General features: G+C 38.9%; 1 protein-coding gene across 2 annotated transcripts in view; it reads right to left on the bottom strand.

Moving 5' to 3' along the window:
* NAP1L1 (nucleosome assembly protein 1 like 1) overlaps positions 1 to 22,889 on the bottom strand; it is a 37,269-nt gene that overhangs the window by 3,920 nt on the left and 10,460 nt on the right. The window contains exons 2-11 of one of the 2 annotated variants that reach the window (XM_042468645.1): positions 19,289 to 19,327; positions 16,126 to 16,214; positions 15,645 to 15,747; positions 8,635 to 8,776; positions 8,373 to 8,453; positions 7,867 to 7,995; positions 6,803 to 6,874; positions 5,135 to 5,274; positions 4,042 to 4,187; positions 1,048 to 1,067 (exon numbers count right to left, since the gene is read on the bottom strand). In XM_042468645.1, coding sequence (XP_042324579.1) covers positions 1,048 to 1,067; positions 4,042 to 4,187; positions 5,135 to 5,274; positions 6,803 to 6,874; positions 7,867 to 7,995; positions 8,373 to 8,453; positions 8,635 to 8,776; positions 15,645 to 15,747; positions 16,126 to 16,214; positions 19,289 to 19,305 — 939 coding nt within the window. In that variant the 5' untranslated portion in view covers positions 19,306 to 19,327. The remainder of the gene's footprint in view (positions 1 to 1,047; positions 1,068 to 4,041; positions 4,188 to 5,134; positions 5,275 to 6,802; positions 6,875 to 7,866; positions 7,996 to 8,372; positions 8,454 to 8,634; positions 8,777 to 15,644; positions 15,748 to 16,125; positions 16,215 to 19,288; positions 19,328 to 22,889) is intronic. The other variant, XM_042468646.1, reaches the window with a different exon arrangement.

Genomic DNA, 22,889 nt, shown 5'->3' with positions numbered 1-22,889 from the left:
CTCTTCTCAAATCATTTTAGACAGCCATTTTAGCCACAGACTGTTTTTATTTTACAAATATCTGTACACTTACAATGTAGAGTGCATCACTGCTCCTCTTTTGTTTAGAGTATCAACCACCTACCACCAGCCATCTTACTGATGCTCTATTACACCAAAATGGCTGATAGTACAGTACAGTGGTGCCTCGGGTTACGAAATTAATTCGTAACGCGGCCGCTTTCGTAACCCGAAAAGCCTTCGTAAGCCGAATTGCCATAGGCGCTAATGGGGAAAAGCCGCGATTCCGTGCGAAAAAGCCGAAAAAAGCACCAAAAGTTTTTTCGTAACCCGAAAAAACATTCGTAACCCGAAACAATAATTCCCTATGGGATTTTTTCGTATCCCGAAAATTTCATAACCTGGGTATTTCGTATCCCGAGGTACCACTGTATAAAGGTTCAGCCGCCCTTAAGCAAAATGCTTGACCCAGAACTGTTTTGGGTTTCAGATTTTTTTTTTCCAGATTTTGGAATAGCTGCATATACATAATACGGTACTATGGAGAGATGGGACCCAAGTCCGAACATGAAAATTCATTAAAGTTTTGAATACACCTTTTATATACAGCCTGAACTTCAGCCCCTGAAGTTTATACATAATACTGTACTTGTAATAATTTTGTGCATGAAACTAAGTTTATGTACACTGAATAATCAGAAAGCTAAAGTGTCACAATCTCAGCCACCCATGTGGACATTTTTGGATTTTGAAATATTTTGGATTTCAGAATTCCAGAAAGAAATACTTAATCTGTATCTTCATGATTTTCATTCATACAACTGTTCACATAGGCCAGCAAGACTATATTTATTGCTCAATACAACTTTAATCAGCAACATATTTTTATGTAAGGAGAAACAAACTAAAGCCCCTCATTTTGCTCATTTTGCAAAAGTTAATGAGTTTGTTTAATCACTGTCAAAATACAGTACATCCTTTATCAACTTCCAAATTCAAAAAGGCCCCGTACATTTCTCATTAGGAAAATGAATTCAAAGGACTTACCAGGTCTCCACTTTCAGGAACTGTCAAAACATAAAAAAAAAAAAAAAATTATGATTTTAAACATTATAACATTATTATATGACTATATATATATATTTACTATGTGATTATATGTTTTTAAGGAAAACATTTTGAGATTTTATTGCAATTTTTAAAAACAAAAAAACCTGTCCTTTCATTCTTATGGAAAGGCTTTGCACTCCTGGACACTGCTTGAGCACAGTTAGGGACAAGATGTGGGACATAAAACTGAGACTTTCTTCAGACAAGACAGAAAAGTGATTAGTCCAGGGAAGGTATTCCATGACAAAGTGTTCAGGGTTACAATAAAAACAGCCATGAAGGCTTTTTGTGTGCATATTTTTGTTTGGTCCATGATGTCCTAATAGGTCTAGGGTCAAGTACAGTCACCTACATACATTAATTATTTCTAGTTTCCCTCTCATTCCTCAGTTTGCTTTTCTGCCTATGCTTTTTATTAATCTTGCTTTTAGGCTACCTATCTTAATTCCCCATATATGCTACTTGCTAAGCCTTGCCATGCCATTTTCTCTTACATTCCTCTTTGCTACTTAATTGACAAACACCCCATCCATGGAAAATATAAATGAACTATATTATTATTATTATTATTATTATTATTATTATTATTATTATATTATGTCATTTCCTATTATTTTTATTAGTTTTAGCAAAATTGTATCAGTTTATCCACTAGGTAGACTATGAAAGAGGAGTGACGATTGCAAGAAGGAATATTAACAACCTAAGACATACAGATGACACAATACTACTTGCAGAAACCAATAAAGACCTGAGCAATTACTGAAAAGGGTAAAGGAGGAAAGTGTTTCTTAAACAACAAGAAAACAAAAATAATGACCACAGAAGATCTACAGGAATTCACCCTAGATAATGAGAAAATTGAAATAAAGAGTTCCCATACTTTGGATCAAACATAAATCAGAACAGAGACTGCTGTCAAAAATTTGAAGGAGGCTAGGTTTGGGAAATGCAGCTATGAAAGAACTGGACAAGATCATAAAGTGTAAAGACATAACTCTAAACACTAAAGCAAGGATTGTCCAAGCCATCGTATTTCCCATCACTATGTATGGATGTGAAAGCTGGTCAGGGAAGAAAGCAGATAGGGAGAAAATAAACTCATTTAGAATGTGGTACAGTGGTACCTCGGGATACGAAATACCCAGGTTACGAAATTTTCGGGATACGAAAAAATCCCATAGGGAATCATTGTTCCGGGTTACGAATGTTTTTTCGGGTTACGAAAAAACTTTTGGTGCTTTTTTCAGCTTTTTCGCACGGAATCGCGGCTTTTCCCCATTAGCGCCTATGGCAATTCGGCTTACGAAGGCTTTTCGGGTTACGAAAGCGGCCGCGTTACGAATTAATTTCGTAACCCGAGGCACCACTGTATTGAAGAAGAGTGCTGAGGATTCCATGGGCGGCCAAGAAGATAAACAAATAGGTTCTAGAGGCCACAGGCTTGAGCATGCCTGAGCTGAATACAGCAGTGGAGCACAGGAGGCCTTGGGTCGGCATGAATTGAGGTAAACTTGAGGGCAGTTAATAACAAAGCCTCCCCCAACCTGGTGCTCTCCAGTTTTGGAGTACAACTAGTATAGTCAACAGTCAAAATAACTGTTGGGGAACGTGATGCCAGCGAGGACAGGGGTTGATATATTCACTATATACCAGGGATAGGCAAACTTTTTGAGCCGGGGGCCGGGTTGCTGTCCCTCAGACAACTAGGGGTCCAAAGCCAAAAAATAAATAATTAAATATATTTTTTTTAAAAAAATTAAAAAATAACTAAACCAGGAAAAAAATTTCAAATGGAGGACTTTTTTTAAAAAAAATGGAGGACACACAAAAAAATTTGATGATTTTTTAAAAATGTTAATATAAATGCATGTTTCTGAGGCTTCTATAGACAATTGTCCCTCTTGCCTGCCACTTGCCCCCCCTTGCCCGCCTCCTCCTGATAGGCCAAAGGCCCCCTGCCCTCAAGCAAGAGGCCAAAGGCTCCGGTGGCAATTGGCGGCAGGACCAGCCTGGGGCCGGTCCCAAGGCCTTGCCGGGTTGCATCCGGCCCGCGGGTCGCAGGTTGCCTACCCCTGTTATATACAGTACTTTCCTGTAGCATATTTGTAGTATTGTTCTTAAGTTTACTTTTCCCACCTGAAGAAGCTACTTCTTCATGCTGTTGAACTACAGTGACATACGTATATAAGTGTGCTTGTGTATGGCTGAATTCAGACATGTATTAACACCCCAGTCTGACTGGGATTGAATTTCCCTGAAGAAAGAGGTTTATGGTCTGGGGATTCTGGCAGACCAAGTTTTACTCCTCGATGCCTAGGTTGCAGAACACCCCTTTGTACAGCTTTGGTTAGTGTACCAAATGTGCTGTTTCATAAAGCACATCTGACCATGATTACACATACCCTGGACCCAATCCAGGCTAGGTTATCATAATGTGCTCTGTAAGAGGCTGCCCATAAACTTCAACTGGTACAAAATGCTATGATGACTAGGATGTAGGTAGTGATGCACATCATTTTGGTGTAAATTGTGTTGGCTTCCAATTAACATCTGGGCACAATTTACAAAACTGACAAATGGTTTGGGGCCAGACTGTTTAAAAGTCTGCCTTCTCCTACCCACCTTTTATAATCATCACTAAAAAGAAGCCTTGTCTTATGTTCTTTTACCCCAACGACAGACACATTATTTATCAGTTTATTCATTTAAAGTATTCTGTATCACCTCCCTTATCCACAAGTGCTTGTTGCCTTTTTATTCCACTGGGGTTTTGGATTCAGCTTCTTGCTTTGTAATCCTTCAATTTATACTTGACTGTATGGTTCCTGTGATATTACTGTATATGTTTTTCATTTATATTGAACACAATTTTGGGTACTGTTCTGTCTAAAAGGCAGGATATAAATATTCTAAATAAAAAAGATTTACCTTCAGGAGGACAGAAAAAATTGAAGAAAGAATCATTGGAAACTGTTTTTGTCACTGTTCGGACTGTTCCGCGTCCCTTGTGCTTTTGTTTCTTTTTGATGGTTTTCAAAGTAACATTCTTTCCCTTTTTCCAGTCTATTTGGCACCTATGGGAAAACTGTATTATCAAGCCAAGCATACACTTAAAACATTCATTCTAGCTAGTCATAATACTGGCAGATTTGACTTAATACACCATTTTGGAGTCTGCATCTAAGAACAGTAGTTTAGTCATCTGAGTAACAAAGAATGACTTGGAAATGACCCTTGTGAAAGTGGAAAAACCATGAACAACTCTAGCCCCACTCCTCGATCAACCATACTTAACACACACAAAAGTATGATTCGGCAGATTCAATCCACCATGGATGTCTTCAAGGTGGTGGGGTTATTTTGCAATGCGGAAGTGGATGGCTGAAGCTTGTCATTGCCTCGGCTGCTGCCCCATGCCATTTTAAAAAGGGACCTAAAAGCACTGACACATATTTGCAGTCTCAGGACGCTTGCAGTTTCTATTAAAAACAGCATAGGGTAGCATTGGAGGAGCAGCAAATAATCTGTGAATAATAAAATCCACAAAAGCCAAACCCACAAATGTGGAGGGCCAATTGTACAAAAAAAATTAGAACTACATAACACTATAAACAGAATATCTATTCTAACAGAGACAGATAGAGAAACTTATGAAAAATAATAAGCCTAATAATGAATATAAAACACAATAGAGATTAAAGACTTTTAAACTGTATTCTAGTCATTAGCTATGTAAATGAGAATTAAGGTTCTATAAATTAGCTGTTCTGTATCTGCTCAATATACTTTAGAAACTTGTTTAAGTGGTAATGCTCTTTCTAGATAAGAATGAGACTGTCCTATGCTACTGAAAAATAATGAAAAGCTAAAACGCATACTGTAGGTTCTTATTCTTGAATCTATTTTTTTGTACTTGTTTATATTTGTTATAGAGGTAACCCATAAACTTGCCTTCCAAAATTCATTCACAAGATCATATTAAGAAAAGCTGTCAATTATTTTCAGAGATTAACACACTTACCCTGTACAACCCATAATTTCTGGCCCGTCGAAGGAGAAAGGATCAGACTCATCAGGTTCTGACCTCATTCTATATGTTTTTGTCACAACTTCATTTGTGAAATATTCATTAGGTTCAAAGTGGAATTCTAGTGTAAAGGTCTTTTAAAGAAAAGAAAAGAGAAGAGAAGAGAACATTAGGAACAACTGAAAAATGCATCATTATTATTTACCACCTACCAGCTACTCAACTATACTAAACAGATGCATCTCACTGCTCAATTATTCTGTGATTCTCTACTTTAGGTCTTCAGATGCTGTCATTAAAATACACTCCAGCCAACCAGAAGACCCACAGTTGGGAGTCACTACTTGCATTTTATTTCTTACTCAAATAGGCAACACTGGATTATTCTTTGTCCATACCAGGAATGCATATTTCCTCACCAACCTGGACACCCTCACCCATTAAATCAAAGATTGCCAATTTGATAAAGCCGTTTGAGAGGAATTTTTAAAACGAGAATTTCTGCTATTGGGGACTTCTAGCAGATGCAATTTTCTATTTTTAATCCCTCCAAAATTGAAGATCCCACAAAAGAATGGAGTGGATGACCAGATGCAAGGAAGAAGCTTCTTCCTAGAGAGGAGGGAGTCTCAATCCATTGGCACAGGGAAAGACACGGCTGATGTGTGTGTGCAGGGGTTTTACAGAGACCACATGCTCCGGACTGGGAAAGGAGATATTTTAACTACAGGAGCCACTCCAACACAAAGGACTCTTTCCAATAATCAAGCACAGTTACTCCTTCCTCAGAGACATCATCATTGTTATTGTTGCTGTATTTATACTCCATTCTTTAGAAATGCTCTCAGAACCGAAGACATATCCTCCCCACACAGCTTCAAATGTCTACTCTCCCACCAAAAAAAAAAAAAAAGTTTTATACTACCTCTTCTCTCAGCCTGATGAAAGAAAGTGGGAGAAGCAGTGCAACTCCCCAACCTGTTAGCCAAGTCCCAGCAAAGCTCACAAAGCTTCAGCAGGATCCCAAATTTGAAAGCTCCTTTTTGCCACCACATCTCCTCCGCCACCATGTGCTCTAAGTCTTTGCTCCTGTCTGTCTGAAAATGATGCCGCTCTGAGCCAAGAAGCGATCCCCTGTGCCCAACTGCCACTACTAGAGAAAGATGCCAGTAAGGGAGTGAGCTCATATGGGCAGGCAAAGAGCAGAAGATAGAACCACACAAAATGATCAGCAAGGCTGCGTGGTGGTTTTTTGAGGACCCTGAAAAGAAGTTTCATGTCAGTACCCCGTGCTACCCTTTTCCCTTCACTGCCTCCCTACTGCCCCAGTCCCCTTGCTGCCCCCTCCCCCGGAACCTTCCACCACCTGAGGGGGATCATACTGTCCACTTTGGGAATCAATGCTTTAGAAAGAAAGGCACAAAGCAGATGTATGGTTATGATAAACTAGTCTTAATTAACATTATTACTGTTGAGATTATGTACTATGGATTTTATTGAATGTAACTGTATGTTTTTATCAGGTTGTAACCCCGCCTCGAAACGAAAGGGAGAAGCGGGGAAATATAAATATATTATTATTATTATTATTATTATTATTATTATTATTGTGCTTCAATTTTATTACTGTCACCAAGGCAAACAAGATCCTCAAAAGCTTACCATAGGCTGTCCAGCTTCTGAAAACTTCACTTTAATATCTTTCAAGTGTTTCAGAATTGGCTCGTCGTGTTCCTTTAAAACAGAATAGAAGTTAATTATCAGGCAGTGCTTTCCTAAACCCAGTGTATTTAGTATATTTAATGCAGTTACAAAATGGGGAAAAGACTGCATAATATACAAAAAGTAAACAAATCAACAATAATCTAGGATGAGAATTTAAAAGCAAAGTTTTTTATTTCATTGATTTAGTTAATCCACTAGATTGACTGGAGAGAGGGATGTGAGTGCATACCTTAGCCCTGGGCCTCAAGTATCACCACACATCCTAAATTAAATAATGCATAAAACACAAAATATTTAAAGAGTGCTCTGTAACTGCATTTGGCCAAATACAGTATTGTTAACAAAACTTTTGAATGCCAAACACAATTACAGACCTTCTTCAGACCCTTATCCTCATTGTGTGAAGGTCTAACCTATCCTTGAATGCCCAGAGACACAGGGCATATATGCCATCCATTTCAGTGTCCCCTGTGTATTTACTGTGTGAACTTCTCTTAAAACATAAACCAGCCTTATCTAGAAATTAAAAAATTAAAAGTACAGTGGGCCCTTGATATCTGCTGGAGTTTGGTTCCAAGATGGCCCCTCCCCACCGCTGTAGAAACAAAAATCCGTACTCTCCTCGAAGAATGTTAGGTATTCTGCAATTCCACGCTAAAGCAAAATGTGGCATTTAATGAGAAACTGTTTTTCAAAAGAATAACAGCTCTATAACATGTTAACTACAGACTTCATAATAACTTAAATAGGGCTTGATAAATTGGTTGAAACATTTAAAGTGAAAGCAGATAAGTATATTGTATAAAAGGCAGGTGGTCAAGTCTTTATGCTTTGTTCAACCAGTTGCTAAACAGACAAGACAAGAAAGTTATTCATTGCAAACATGGATTTTTGGAACATTTTAGTAAATAAACATGAATTTCAGGGCACTAGGTACCCTGTGGTTCTGTAAACGTTGTTTACTAATAGCATTTCAGATAATTACAAGCTGATTCTCTTACCTGAACCATATCACTGAGCAAGTCGACATTCTTGAATACAGTCAGCCAAAATTCTGGAATTCCTTTGGGATCATCTTTTTCTTGATCTTTTTTCTCCTCTTCGAGTTTGGCCTTCTCTTTCATTTCCTCCTTGTTAAAATTAAGAAGTTACTCTTTCTTATATTTGAGTGCTGCACACTAATCAAGATTCAGTGGTACACTAGTAACTACAATGAGCAAAAAAAAGAGTCACATTTGAAATGAATGCACCTCTATACCTCCTTTTAAGGTATGCATCATTCCATGGAGAGCTACTTAGAAACTCTCTTAAGGCCCAGATGGGATATCAGATTATTATAGCATCTGATTAAAATGGTTTCTAGCCCTAAAGTAGACAACCATTTATATGCTTTGAGTTATAAACTGTATTTATTGCCCACATTTATTACTAGGATAATTTTCTCCCAACTGTTCAAGCATTATACAAAAAGTATTTTCTTTTAAAAGAAATACGATGAGATACTCACTGAAATTTCTTCTTCAGCATCTGTTTTCCATTCACATTCTTCTTCAGTAGGTTCATAAACTGCATTGATGATTTCACTCCTCTGGAAAATAAGACCATTATTCTTTCAGGTTACCCACACTTACTTTGATCTGATGCTTATCACAAGCCAACAAAGCACAAAATATTTTTTGCAAATAAATAACCGCAGAATTACTGATCCAAGCAGAATTCTGTCCCATTTGCCCGTTTCAAATGTACAGCAGTAAAAACATATAGATTACCTTGTCAAACAAGGGCTGATAAAGAGCAGCATATTTTCTTTCCAGTTCATGAACTTCTTCATAGAATTTTGCTTCTATCTGTGCACATTTAACTTGAAGGTTCTTGAGGGCATTTACACGCCTCTTAACTACTTTAGGTAAGCTGGGGAAGAAATAATATTGCACTGTTAAACCATGACCATCATGTTAAGCTCTGAAAAGAAAATTTCCTTCAAATATTAGTGGGACTCAGCTGTTTAACTTCTGTAAGATTAATAGCAGAGCTAGGTAATGATAAACAGAACTGTCTACATAAAATCAGCACAGCAATATCCAGCTCTTAGCTGAAATGTCTACATTTTAAGGTAATATTTTAGAAGTCAACACTATTACTATTCATCTTAGGTTCTAAAAAGCAAAATTAAACAGCAATTTACAATCTTGATTAAACAGTAAATTAAATGCACATCATTCAGATCAAATGTTAGTAAAGCATCATGTCATTCACTAACTGAATGGAAAGAGTGAGTTGGCACATTACTGTGTCCCTCCAGGTCACCTGACTCCACAGTATATACTTCACCTGATGACTGAACTTTTATCAGTTCTTGAATTGCGCCTAGTAGCGCAGTGGTTAAATGCCTGTACTGGAGCCACTCACAAACCATATGGTTGTAAGTTCATTACCAGCCAGGGGCTCAGGCTCGACTTAGGCTTGCATCCTTCCGAATTTGCTAAAATGAGTACCCATCTTATTGAGGGCAATTAGCTTACACTTTGTAAACTGCGTAGGGTGTGCTTAAGCACACTGATGAGTGGTACAGAAATGTACTTGCTATTGCTAATGAATTCTGACTTTTAAAGAACTTACTGAACAGATACCAAAGTAAAAGCACATTCTGGCCAAGATGCAGCACAGAAACAAGGTTCCATTACAGTATTGTGAGCTTGTGATTTCAGTTTGTAACAATGATGAAAGTTAAAAACAGTAACCCTAGTTACTGAAACCTCTTAGACGAATCCCAATCTGTTTCCCCTTTCCCTCTTACCATACTGCCTAACTTTAAAGTGATTAAGCACCTGCACATATGCTCCTTTCATGACAACTGTTGAAAGCACACTACTCAGGAGTCAAATGTGCCTGCGGCTTTTACTGTATACAAGCAAAAGGCAAAGGACCAATTACAACATGATTAGTTTCTTCCCCTGTTATCAAGGGCCGAGTACCCAAAAGCCATCTGTATAGCTTATCATGTTGCACTTATGTGTAGGGTAAGACTTTCTATTTATCAACTGTTTTGGATAATACTGTGGGGTTCTTGCTTTAGGGTTTGTTTTTTAGTAAGAAGAAGTCAAGTGCATTCCTCAACAAACATGCAGGCGCATATATATATATATATACATGCACACACACACAGTCGACCCTTCCCTTATGCTGGGATCTGTTCTGGACCCCTTGCGTAAGGGAAATACTGCGTATGCACGAGCCAATGAAAACAATGACGCTTGTGCACACAGCGCAGTGCAATGCACGCGCCACTGCTCTTTCCATCACATGGCTTCAGCGTAAGCTGAAAGTCATGTATGGCACATGCGCACTGTGTATATGTGTGTGTGTGTGTGTGTGTGTGTGTGTGTGTGTGTGTGTGTATCCACTGATATTTCACTCCAATCTGCTGATATTTCATTCTAAATATTCACAATGAAAAATCCAATTTACTGTCCTGCACCTACATCTTCTCATTATTTTCAACTTTTCCTGGGGTGGACTAGGAAACTTTTAATATAAATATTATGTAAAGCTCTATCTTCATAGCTTGATCTTAAATGAATCTGTGGACAAAGTTCACTGTAACCAGATTAACCATCACCCAAATTCAACCCACTTTGAATCCCAAAGAAAGGCAGGATACAGATCTTTGAAATAAAACAATAAAATAAAATCCAAGACTTGATACACCAGCACACAAGCTGTATCTGCATTAGATGAGATGCTAACAGTGGAGTATGCTGATGTTTCAGGCGAAAAGTGCTGAGGGTTATTGACATAACTACAAATAAAATTCAAAGTCTGTTGCACTCTGTATTGGAGAAAATTGATTAAACTGTGAAAAAACCCTCATTACCTAGGAATCAGGATGACATTTTTAAATACAACAGTCAAGAAAAAAGCCAAATAACATTGCACTGAAGAAAGAAACTAACCATATGCACAAGGAATAAGAACATATTTTGCTCTGATGGCTATTTAGAACAGGGATTAGTATTAATTTCTACAAAACAGAAAAATTCCACGTAAATGCTTCTTACAAGTGTACCATTGGTACACACTATATGAAATCAATTTTAAAAATGTAAGATGCCATTTGGCAAGAAATAGCACTAAAATCACATTAAAAACAGTGAGACATTCTGATTGTTTACAGCAGGGATAGGCAACCTTTTTGAGCCGGGGGCCGGGTTGCTGACCCTCAGACAACTGGGGGGCCGAAGCCAAAAAATAAATAATTAAATAATTTTTTAAAATTAAATAAATAAATAAAAATAAGCACTGCCTCGTAGTCTCCTCATGCAACGCCTTTCAAAACGCAGTTCCCCCAAAACCATTCACAGCCTCAGGAGTTGTAGCCTTCCTTCTTTTTCCTCCTCTCTCTTCCTCCTCCTCCTCTCTGTTTTCCTCTTTCCTCTTCCCCTCTTCTTCCTTCTCTGCTTCCTTCATCTCTCTTTCTCTTCCTTCCTCCCCTTTCCTCTTCTTCTCCTCCCTCTTCCGTCTCCCTTTCCCTTCTCTTCTTGCTTCCTCTTTCTTCCCTCCTTCCTCTTTTCCTATTCTTCTTCCTCGCTCCTAGTCCTTCATCCTCCTCCTTCCTTTCCTCTTTTTCCTCCTCCTCTTCCTTTTTTCCTCCCCTCCTTCCCCCTCCTTCCATCTCTTTCCTATTCTTCTTCCTCCTCCTCCTCCCTTTCCCTCCCTTTCTTCCTTCTCCTCCTCCCTCTTCTTCTCATTCCTCTTCCTCCACTTTCCTCTTCTTCCTCTCTCTTCCCTCCGGAGAGAGAGGTCTGGCGGAGAAAAGGCCGCGAGGGAGCCCAGGACGGCGGCCTGCCAGGTCCTGGCCTCCATCGCGGCCTTTCCTCCGCCAGACCTCCCAAAAATGCCGCCCGGAGCAGCGCGGAAGCTGTGGAGGGGGTGCCAATCGGCGGCAGGACCAGGCTGGGGCCGGTCCCAAGGCCTCACCGGGCCGGATCCAGCCCGCGGGCCGTAGTTTGACGACCCATGGTTTACAGGATCCATACTAATGGAGGAAAGAAAACAGCAAGCAATAATCTGAGAATCATGGTTACCTGCCCATAAAAAAGAACTTGCAGAGGAAGAAAAAGATTTTAAAGTAATTGTAAAAAAGTTAAGATTTCTAAGGAAGCTAGCATTGTCAAAGATGTGGCCAGATTGCTGTTACCTTCCCACCGAAGTGGTACCTAGTTATCCGCTTGCACTTTCACATGTTATCTATCTGCTAGGTTGGCAGTACAATAATAATTGTGCTTCATATTAAATCTTACAGAAATAGTGCTATATTCATGATAATTTTTATCAGAACGTATCGTCACCCCTCTGTTCTTGCGACCCTGAGATCCGTGGTCTTGAATATTCACAGAGGGACAACCTCTATTAATTTCAATAGGGAGTTATCCCAACACATGTCCCCAGAATGCTTTGACAGCACACATCTCCAGAATGCCCAGAAGCCACCCTAATGTTATGCCAGGTCTAGCCAAAAAGGAAGTGGCTCTTCCACTCCTATTTGGGTCAGTGGATTGGGGCTGTGGTGTGTGCTTGCCGCAGCTCTGGAGAAGCCCCAGCCTGCCCTTTTAGGGCTATTTCTCTCTTCTTAGCTGCTGAGGGAAGATGTGAATCTTAGGAGGATTTGTTTCTTGAATGCTGCCAACTGTAGCAGTGTTTTTTGTTTGTGTTTTTTACAACCAGAGAAAGTTATTCATTTAAAAATATTGAGAAATATTGGTGATGACAAAGTATAGTTGAGGAACTTTCTTCTTGGTGAGTATTTTTTTATATTTAGCTACTGTAAATAGATTCATTCCAACTCTGGATTTGAAAATTTTCAATGTGAAATTTTTCTACTAGTATAAAAAAGCATTGGTCAGAAAAACAAGTCTTTTTAGTACTTAGCATATTCAATACATAAAGAGTATTAGACTAAATCTCCCCTAATTGTTATTCAGGTTCCCTGATGACCTGAAGAGATGCAAAAAGGCAGCTGCAAAATGTTTTAAAATCAAGTAAGCATGCAAAAGTATCAACTCCACTTCAAAGTATTACTTTTGTTAATTTAACTTGTTGCAGTCAACATGCTACATACGTTTTAGGGTGAGATACTGCACTTGAATCAATCAAAAGGTTGCTTTTTAAAATTCTCTTTTTAAAAAAAAAAGTATGTCAGTGAAAGCAGCATCATGCAACTCCATTACAACTTACTGATCTTGGATCAAGGATCTTGGGAGATTAGGAGAGGCTACTTAAAAATACTACAAGAGAAAAGAAAGGAAATTCACAGCAGATCTAAGATCAATTGTGCCCAGCAGTAAAAAGCTATGAGGAAAGCTACATGTTACACACAAGTGCATGCAACAATGCCTGATGCTTTGCTCAGAAAAGCAAAGACTGGTTGACACAGTTCTGGAGATTGATCTTAGTATGGCATCTGGAGGGAGGGAGTAGACATTTCCTTGCTTTGCTCTCTGCTCTTAATTGCAAGACTCCTCCACAGTTGATTCCAGACTAGGAAAATGTTCACATACTATCAAGGCTAAAAATGGTGGGGATGAGGGTTACATGAAACATCTTTTCAGAGTTCTTTAAAACTACAGCACACCCTTGCTGAGCATTTGTCATGGTGTCTTCTGCTCTTTGTCTGCCCTTGCTAGCTCACTCCTTTAGCTACATCTTTCACTGGTGGTGGTAGTTGAGAAACTCTTGCAAGACTTGGGTGCAGAGCATTACTTCTAGGGCTTGGAATGGTACCATTTTGGAACAGAATGACTAACTGGAATACAGCACATGGGAAGAAGTGGCAGCAAAAAGGCTTTCAAATTTGGGATCCTACTTAAGTTTTGTGGGCTTTGCTGGGACTTGGCTGGCAGGTTGGAGCAGACTATCTGGGTTCGATTTTTGGAAAGAGTCCTTCATCTTGGAGCAGCTCCTATAGTTAAAATCTCTCCGTGCCTGTGCCAGTCTCCAGTCTAGTGGATATGCCTCTGTAAACCCCCTATATGCACACTGGCTGCACCCCTCTCCACCCCAATGAAGGAGGATTGAAAGTCCTTCCTTGCCAGGGAGAAACTTCTCCATTTCCACTTGGTCACCTTGGGAGCCACATCTGAGTAGCTAGCTGAGCAGCAACCAAGAGGCCTCTTACCTACACTGGTCTTTGCTGGAGGATTGGCATGGGTGAGAGATTTTTTGGTTGCTGTTCAGTCAGCTGCTCAGTTGCTACTCCCAGGGTGATCATGTGTAAAGTGACCAAGATTGGTTATTTTGAATTTGGAGTATAAGAGGAGACCTAATATCAAGAAATATGCATGGAGGGATGCAATAGGGTCTTTGCCCAAGACAAAAGAGAGAGTCACACAGAAAAAGTTTGGGGACCACTGCGCTAGACTATCATCAAGGCCAGGACCTAAGAACTACTGTACCAGTAACGTGCAATATAACAGTGTTCAGGTACCACACTGCCATCTGCCCTCACTGAGGGCCACACATTCTTTATTTTATTTATTTATTTTATTTATATCCCACCTTTCTCCTAGAGTGGGACCCACCCCCTGCACTGCTGAAATGTAACAGCAGCAAACAAAACCTTGAAAAAAGAACATTCTGCTTTGAAACAAAGCACACACAGCAGAACACTTCAGGGAGCAAAGTGCCTTTTTTAAAAGGTGCACATCCCACATATGCCTTGTTTTACAGTAAAGCTCTTATTTTCATGATACACAGCAGGGCATCACATGCAGACAGAAATCAGTGCTTTTTACCTTTATGGGAAATTCAGACCTGGCAGCAGAGGCCTTTGAGAGACCACATACAGCTTGTGAGCAGCATGCTACCTAAGCGCAGACATGGGGATTCAGTAATATCAAATGGTCTGTGCATTTCCAGCAATATGGCCAATTAGTTATTTGGCTTTCACTCTATGCTGCTCTTAGAAATTCAGATTATGTGATCTGAACAGTATTCTAATGATAATTCAGTCAATTAAAAAGGAATGGGCTGAAGTTTGGGTTCATATTTCTTGCACTGGCATATAAAATGAGCTGATAGGTTAAATATTTTGTATGTACTTTGGTCATGTGATTATATTTTTGTAATTACACTGTTAAACTGACAACCTTTACTAATTAATAAAATTTGTTTGTTCATCCTTAGAAATTCGGATTATCAAAAGAAATAAATATTTTCCCAATTTTATTACAAGAGCTCTTTGAAGACTCTGCATTCTCCCTCCTTCTACCCTTCCCTCAATAATTCTAAAATTGAGAAAGGACTGCATTGTTATTAAGAGCAAGTGAGAAACAAATTCAGTCTGAAGTTTTCAAAAATAAAAGCTTTGTACAAAACTGTGCAAACAGCCCCAAGCCTTAAACAGACACAAATGGAATCTATATCTCTTATCAGTATATCTTACCAAGAGATATGTACAATCGTATGCATTTCTATTTACAAACAGTTCAAATGAATTACAACAATTCCTCCCAAGCAAATAAAGGTGGTGGTTGAGCCGGGGATCCGTTAGAACCAACCTGCTGAAGAAGATTGCTCTACTCCTGATTTTGACTATGATTTAACATTTAGTATTTTTATTCAAAGCATATTTTCCCAACCTTTTGCAAAATGATCAGTATTTGACATAATTTAAATAATTTCAACTATCAAGTGGCAAAAGACAATAAATAGGCTTTAATAAAGATATCACTCTTACAGATTGTGGATTTCAAAATATAGTTAGCAACAGAACACACTGTACCTTTCTATATATCCTGTAGGTGTTCCAACCAGACCATCAAGTCTTTCCTGAAGGGCTGCAAGAATCTGAGGATTTTGCATCATTTGTACAGTCAACTGACGAGCTTAACAAAAACAAAGATGAGACTTTTTAAAAAATTATACAAGCTTATTAAAAACAGCTCTAGTTTTGTGGCGGACATTAAGATCTTTCCATCAAGACCCATACAGTATTAGTGTACAGAAGGCAAGTATCAAATAAAATAACACCCTACCTTGACAAATCCAATGTTACAGGAGCATGACAACATGTTCGGTATGAAAAACTAAATACCCTGAGGGATAGCTTATTATACAAGGCTACAATCAAGCCTAAGAGACAAAGTCACACAGATTATACATTGCCTTCTGAGCAGGTTTCTGAATAAAATGCATAAAGCATATCTTGTGTTTATTTACAGGACAAATTTTAATAATCTCACCTCAACTCATAGTACCCTTACCTTTGCTATTAGCATCCTCTCCAGATTCTTCTTCTTCTACTTCTTCAACATCTTCCATGTCTTGCTGGTCAAGTTCAGCTTGTTCTTTACTATTAAAAAGTACAACAAACCAAGAGTCTGAATCTGTATACAAGTTTTTCTAAGAAGTTACACCAGATAAAATCTCACAACATTCTCGTTCAGAATATATCAGAAGATACAGCCTTTCAAATCATTTCTCTACAGCAAACCCAGTTCTCTCTCTACTACATAGTCATTTGCTTTTTTGGCTTTCAAAAGCTAGTATAACCAGAGGCAAATACTTTCATACTGGTGTTCTTTTACAGTACAGATTCATGATGCATAACAGCTATCTCATCTCCTGTAACCTCTTTTCCCTCACATTTCTGCTTAAATGCCAGAGTTCCACTGTTATGCAATAAATCTGGAATTATGTGCATTCTAACTGAGGATATTCAAATTCAAAGCACAGCAGGCTGTGCTTCAGTTATGGCCTTTTGCAATTAAGAAAACCCTCTAGTTAAGAGATTTTTTTTCCAGATACTAACTATAGTGGCAAACAGGCATCTTTCAGAATCACTAAGAAGGAAACTTTTATACATTTGCATCAGATGACATGACATATTGTAACAGAAATTTCAGGAAACTTAGATTTCTAGGATTTGCAGATCAAGGAATTCGCAAGAGGACCTAGTAATTGAAAATCCATAAGTTTATTTCCATTTGTCGACAAAGGAAAACATTGAACTCAGTGGAATTCAAGTTCCAAAAGCTGAGAACCCCGAACAAGACAAAATGGCTCTTTTTATATTATTCAAGACAAAGAAGCTTCTTCAATACACCTGATTGGCTAATTACAATTTAAACATATAGAATTCTTACAATCAGAACAGAAATACATGCATACATTAAAACTGCATCATCACGCCTTACCCCCTCCTGTAGGAATTCAGTGGCTTTCCCTTCTAACCTTGCTTCTGAATGTCTACTATGTATCCTTATCTCAGTAGTTTATGTTATGTCTTTCTACTGGTGCCAGCTTCCATCTAGGTCAAGATGCACTCACTATTCCTTTGCTCTAGTAACTCCAAGCCTTTATTTAAAAACCATTTCTCTGGCTGACAAAGGTGACTCCATCTTTCTATAGTTTTTATATTTCAAAAAGGAATTTCCACCACAATATCTGACTTCAACAAGGATTGCATCATACCAAATTTTTGCTATTTATCTTCTGAATATTATACTTCTTAAGTGATTGTCAGAACTCTAAGCAATTGGTTGACTAGAGTGCAATATAAACAATGAATTCTAAGAACAATAAAACAACACAGGTTGAGCACTCCAAATTTGAAATGCTTCAAAATCTGAAACTCTTGAGCACCAACATATACCACTAGTGGAAAAATCCACACCTGAGCTCATGTGATGGGTCAGGGATGCTGAAGTCCTCCTATATAAAATGGCATAAGTCAGCAGCAATGGCGGCAGTTAAGCCCCAGCCACATATTCTTTAGGCTCCTCTGCCTCTGGGAGCCCACCAAATGCCTTCTTCCATTTTCAAAGCAGCTGCAGCAGCACTCCTGCTCATTCCTTCGCAAAGCAGAAGTAAGTGGCTAACATGGAAGCCTAGAGGCATGGGGGCTAAAAGAATGCATGCCTGGTGACCAGGGTTTGCCGCCACCTCCACTACTGCCCTGGGACTGTTTCTCGGCCAGGTGTATATGAAACATTTATGTTTGTGCTTAGACCAACCCCAAGATATCTGATTTTGTATATGCAAATATTCCAAAATGCAAAACACTTCTGATCCCAATCATTTTGGATGAGGGATACTCAACCTATACTATAATCAGAGTTCTGTAAGCTTAGAGTTTCATTTTCACTTTTTTCAATGAGTGAAACTATATAGTGCATCTTACATACTCAGCATAGATTTCAAACTTTACGTACTTTGATAATAATTATACTGAAAAAGGAGTTGTGTACATCTTCCTTTAAATATTTTTTCCACTTGTATTTCCCCCTTGAGTGCATACTACCTTGCCTTTAGCATCATTTGTAACTGACATATTTGGGAGAGGAAGACAACATTGTCTTTCTAATTTAGCATTATTGACCAAAATCAAAAGAGAAGAGACAGGCTCAAACACAACACTACTGGCTTCAGACATGTAAAATCTCCACAAAGTGTACTATACTTGGGGTCTCACTGACATCCTATCCTCACTGGGACACGATTTGAGGCATGCAACATTCTCCATTCTATATTGTGTATACAATGTCTATGGTCTGTACATATCATCTGTGCTCTTCCATGTCAATGTGTGAACACAACACACAAAGTCTATGCATTTTAAGAAAAGCATAAATTATGCACACATCTATGCTGGATCTTACAGCTGTGCAATGTATCCCAAAGCCTAGAGCTCACTTAATGCACAACTGTCTATTAGCTCCCTGCCTATGAGGGGTAGTCTATTTCTTCAATGAAAGTTTGGGTACACTAAGGACTGCTCTTAATCCAACCTCTAACACAGTGTAATTGCTTGCACAACTACAGTGGGCCCTTATTATCTGCTGATGTTTGGCTCCAGGACCTCTCGGGAATAACAGAATCCATTTTCAAACCGTGTATGCTTGAATCCATGTATAAAAATTGTGTATAAGAAGGGCCGCCTGTATATCCTTGGCCCTTTAAAATGGGATAGTCAAATGTAGTTCTCCACATATTTTTGGAAAACAGCTTCTCCAACTGTTCATCATTGATTGCTGGCTTAGGACTGGTGGGAGTTGAAAGGCTAAATCTGGATGGCCATTATTGTGCTCATCTTCTTTAAGGGTTCACAGTAAACAAAAACAACATGAACAGGGCATATCAGCCAGAATTCTGTTGGCCCACTGCATAAATATTAAAATACAGTTGGCCCTCCTTATGCACTGATTTTTTTATCCATGGATTCAAGCATCCATGGCTTGAAAATCTTTTAAAAATATATAAATTCCAAACACAAACCTTGATTTTGCCATTTTATATAAAGGACATCATTTTGCTATGTCATTATATTTAATGGGACTTGAGCATCCATGCCTTGTTAACATGCTGATCCTAAGCCCTTAAAAAAGATATAATAGTACCTTAGCCAAAGTTAAAGAACATGCTTACTTGTCAATGTCTGCCATTTTTCCAGACCTCAGAAAACCTCTGGAAGAGAAAAGAAAGAATTAGTTTACTGTTAAGTTAAGCATACAGCAGAATCTTATGCTTGAACTAAGATTCTATCTTTTTATAATGAATATAGGAGACATGCTTCTGCTACTGGAGCAATGTTCAAAATTAATCACTGCACAGCCCCTCATGTTATAACCACTATGTGATGCTGCATGAAAAGACTGAGACAAAATTACAAGACAGTTATACAGAAAATTGCAGAGTTTAGCCGATTGTCTGACACTGCAAGGAATATATAGTAGAAATCCAATATGCATTACTGATATACTGGCATGTAAAATTAGTCTATGACATCTGGGGCAACATAGTGAAATTGTTATCCTCTTGAGATGAAGACAGTTTTCGCTACTCCACAGAAATTTTGAATTGTACTATTGCTTTATTACACTATTTGAGACAAGGCAAGTTATCTGCCACTTTGAACTGTCATGACAAATAGTCCAATCTCTTGGCATGACTATACCATCTATAAAGGTGGCACATGATACAGGCATCTTTGGCATTACAAACACAGGTTGTATTGAAGACAGGACAGCCAGTGTGATCTACAGGTACAACCACTCTGCATGGTCAAACTTGTCCCATGCTGCTGAAGTAAATTCACTTGAAGAAATGACACAGTAATGTATGTAGTTCTACCTATCCCTCTGCTGCCATCAACTTTGTAAACTTACACTTATTCCAACCACTGCCACCAAATGTGAGGTTCTGCCTATCCCTCTGCTGCCACCAAATGTGTTGGCTTTCACTTATCCCAACCACTGTCACCAATGCAAGGACCTCCTCCTGCTGCACCACTGTGGTCATGAACTGTGGGGACCGCCTAGATGCTCTCATGGTTGATGTGTGAGATTTTATATTCTACCCCCAGTGAACACCACCACTCTTTACTACCACAAAAACTGTGTCTGAACTCATTTTTCCTAGATGTAGTGTTCATAGACTAAGAAATTATCACACTACACTCTTAAAGCATTGCTATTCTACTTTAAGTGCTCTGGCTGCCTCCTGTTGTATTCTGGGATTTACAGTTTAGAGAGAGGCATTTAATCAACCAGAGAGGTTTTATGCTACCATCTTCAGAATGCAACAGGAGGCAGCCAGAGCAGTTCAAGTGAAATAGCAACGCTTTAAGAGTGTAGTGTAATCATCTCCCTAAATATCACTCTAACCTATCCCTAATTCTAACAGACTACTACTTTCTCATTCTGACCAACTGTCATACCACAGCCTTTTCAAAATCCCTTCAGACATTCATCAATCACTCCCAACATTCAGTTCTCTTACCTCTCCTGACAGATAGATAGTGCAGACATATCATCTTAATATTTAATAAATGAAACAACATTTCCCCCCAAAAAGCCCTGAACAACATAGGTGGCACTGATTTTCACTGGATTACACTGTGCATTCTTCTAGTGTGCTGAGAATCTTGAAGTAACAGCCAGTGCTAATATGTATAGAAAGGAGCAGAATTGCTTGCTGTATGAAGAGAAATATTCCCAGGATTATAAAAGAAAATACAAAATCTACAAAAGAGTTAAACTTTTACTGGCCAAACAAAATGTATGCCCCCTTCTTGGTCATGTGGAGACCAAGACAAAGATCAGTAAAATTTCAACCCCATTAGCAGCAGTTTTGGCATCCACAGTGTCTGTCTTTTGTGATGCCACAGGCCCCTTTGTTAGGTAGAAAATACTGTATTGAATTTCTCAAGAAGTCTATGCACTGCTATGTCTGGGGGAAAACTTTGGGTGCTATACTGAAGTTTTTATCTTCAATAATGGCAAAACTCTCTTTTGGTTTATGATGGACTACGTTTTACCTATACAGCTGCATCTCTCTCCAGCCAAGTAAATACAGTACAGGTATCTACAGTATTATGCTCAAAAAGTATTGGATTTTAGAGTTCGCTATACAGTGGTGCCTCGGGATACGAAATGATCGGGTTACGAAATTTCCGGGATACGAAAAAGTTGGATTGGCAAAACCTGTTTCGGGTTACGAAATATTTTTCGGGTTACTAAATTCATTTCGGCGCGAAATTCAAATGCTGCAAAGTGCAGCTATAGGCTTTCCAGTGCTAACGGAAAAGTGTTTCGGGTTACGAAATTTTCGGGTTACGAAAGGAATGGCGGAACGAATTAATTTCGTAACCCGAGGCACCACTGTACGTGGCTTTGACCATATGCGGAAAGCCACATGGAAGCGCACGGGGCGTCGCGTGCTGCCGCGCCGCCACATGCACAAGCCCCATTCACGTGAATGGGGCTTGAGCATGCGCAGAATTCAGCTTATTGGGGGGGGGTCTGGAACCCCCCCCCCCAGTGTGCCCCACATAAGCCGAGGGCACACTGTACTTCAGATTTCAGATAAGGAATACTCAGCCTGTACTCTCAAACATTTGTTTTTCCCAAATAAACATCTATCATTTTTTGTGTCGTATCTGTGCTGTGTAACATGAGATGGAAAATACAAAATTAATGAAATAGATGTGTTCCTTGGTATTACTACTGTACCAGCGCTGGAAACAGCATGGAAAATATAAAGGCTCCTACGTCACAAAAAAGAGCATCTGAATATTTCAGCTACTTTTTTACTCAGAATATGCACAGGTGAAAGTCAGCTAAGTCTCACATAAGGTTTTTGTTTTTAAATTAATCTTCCAGAGACCTCTTGAAACATTAGTCCAAGACACTTTCAGAAAATACTTTTTTCTTTCTCCAGCCTCCACTCTTGTTGATTTTCATTTTGGTGTACAAGCTCATAGATCTATTTAAAAGCATTAGGTGCCCTACTTAATAAGATGCTTCAGTAGTATACCAGCAGCCATTTTTGAAAATGGCCTGAACAAATATATTCCAATTTACTCACAATGGCCACCCAAATTTTTAATTCCAAAACATGATTTCCATGTCATCAATGTGGAAACTGCTGTCAGAATGACAATTACAGAAATTGGTTAGGAGAACATAAAACCTATTAACTGAATACTCCATTCTGATGAATCTTAATTTCCCCCCACCAATAAAATGGATACATTATTTGGTTTATATGCACCAGTTGTTTACAGCAACATATTGTCATGTCACCACTATTTAAGGCCAATTCCTTTATCACAGTAACTAGTAAAAGATCACTTCTATATGACCTTTCTGCATGATAGGACTTAACAGCACCAACCTCAATCAGATCACATCATACAAAAATCCTCCATATGTCTTGCTTTTTAGTCATTTCATATCCCCTTCTACTGTGCCCAAGACTATGGGGCTTTCGACTATGTAGCTGCCCCATTACTGGCCGGATCGGTGCTGCAGCAACCAAATCCCGTGGCCCTGATCTGCCCTCCAGAGAGCACAAAAAGGAGCTGGAAAAACCAGCTCCTAATTGCGCCCTCTAAAGGGTGTCATAGACATGGTGGCACAGCTTTCTGATGCCCTTTTGGTGCTGCATCATGTATATATATATAAAATTTATTCGGTCATTGACCAGCAAGGCTGCATCATGTAGATGCAACGCCAGGGCTGCACCA

This window comes from Sceloporus undulatus, chromosome 5 (genome assembly GCF_019175285.1).
Source record: "Sceloporus undulatus isolate JIND9_A2432 ecotype Alabama chromosome 5, SceUnd_v1.1, whole genome shotgun sequence".
Taxonomy (NCBI): Eukaryota; Metazoa; Chordata; class Lepidosauria; order Squamata; family Phrynosomatidae; genus Sceloporus; species Sceloporus undulatus.
The sequence above is the reverse complement of the archived record's forward strand: the minus strand, read 5'-3'. Positions and strand labels throughout refer to the sequence as shown.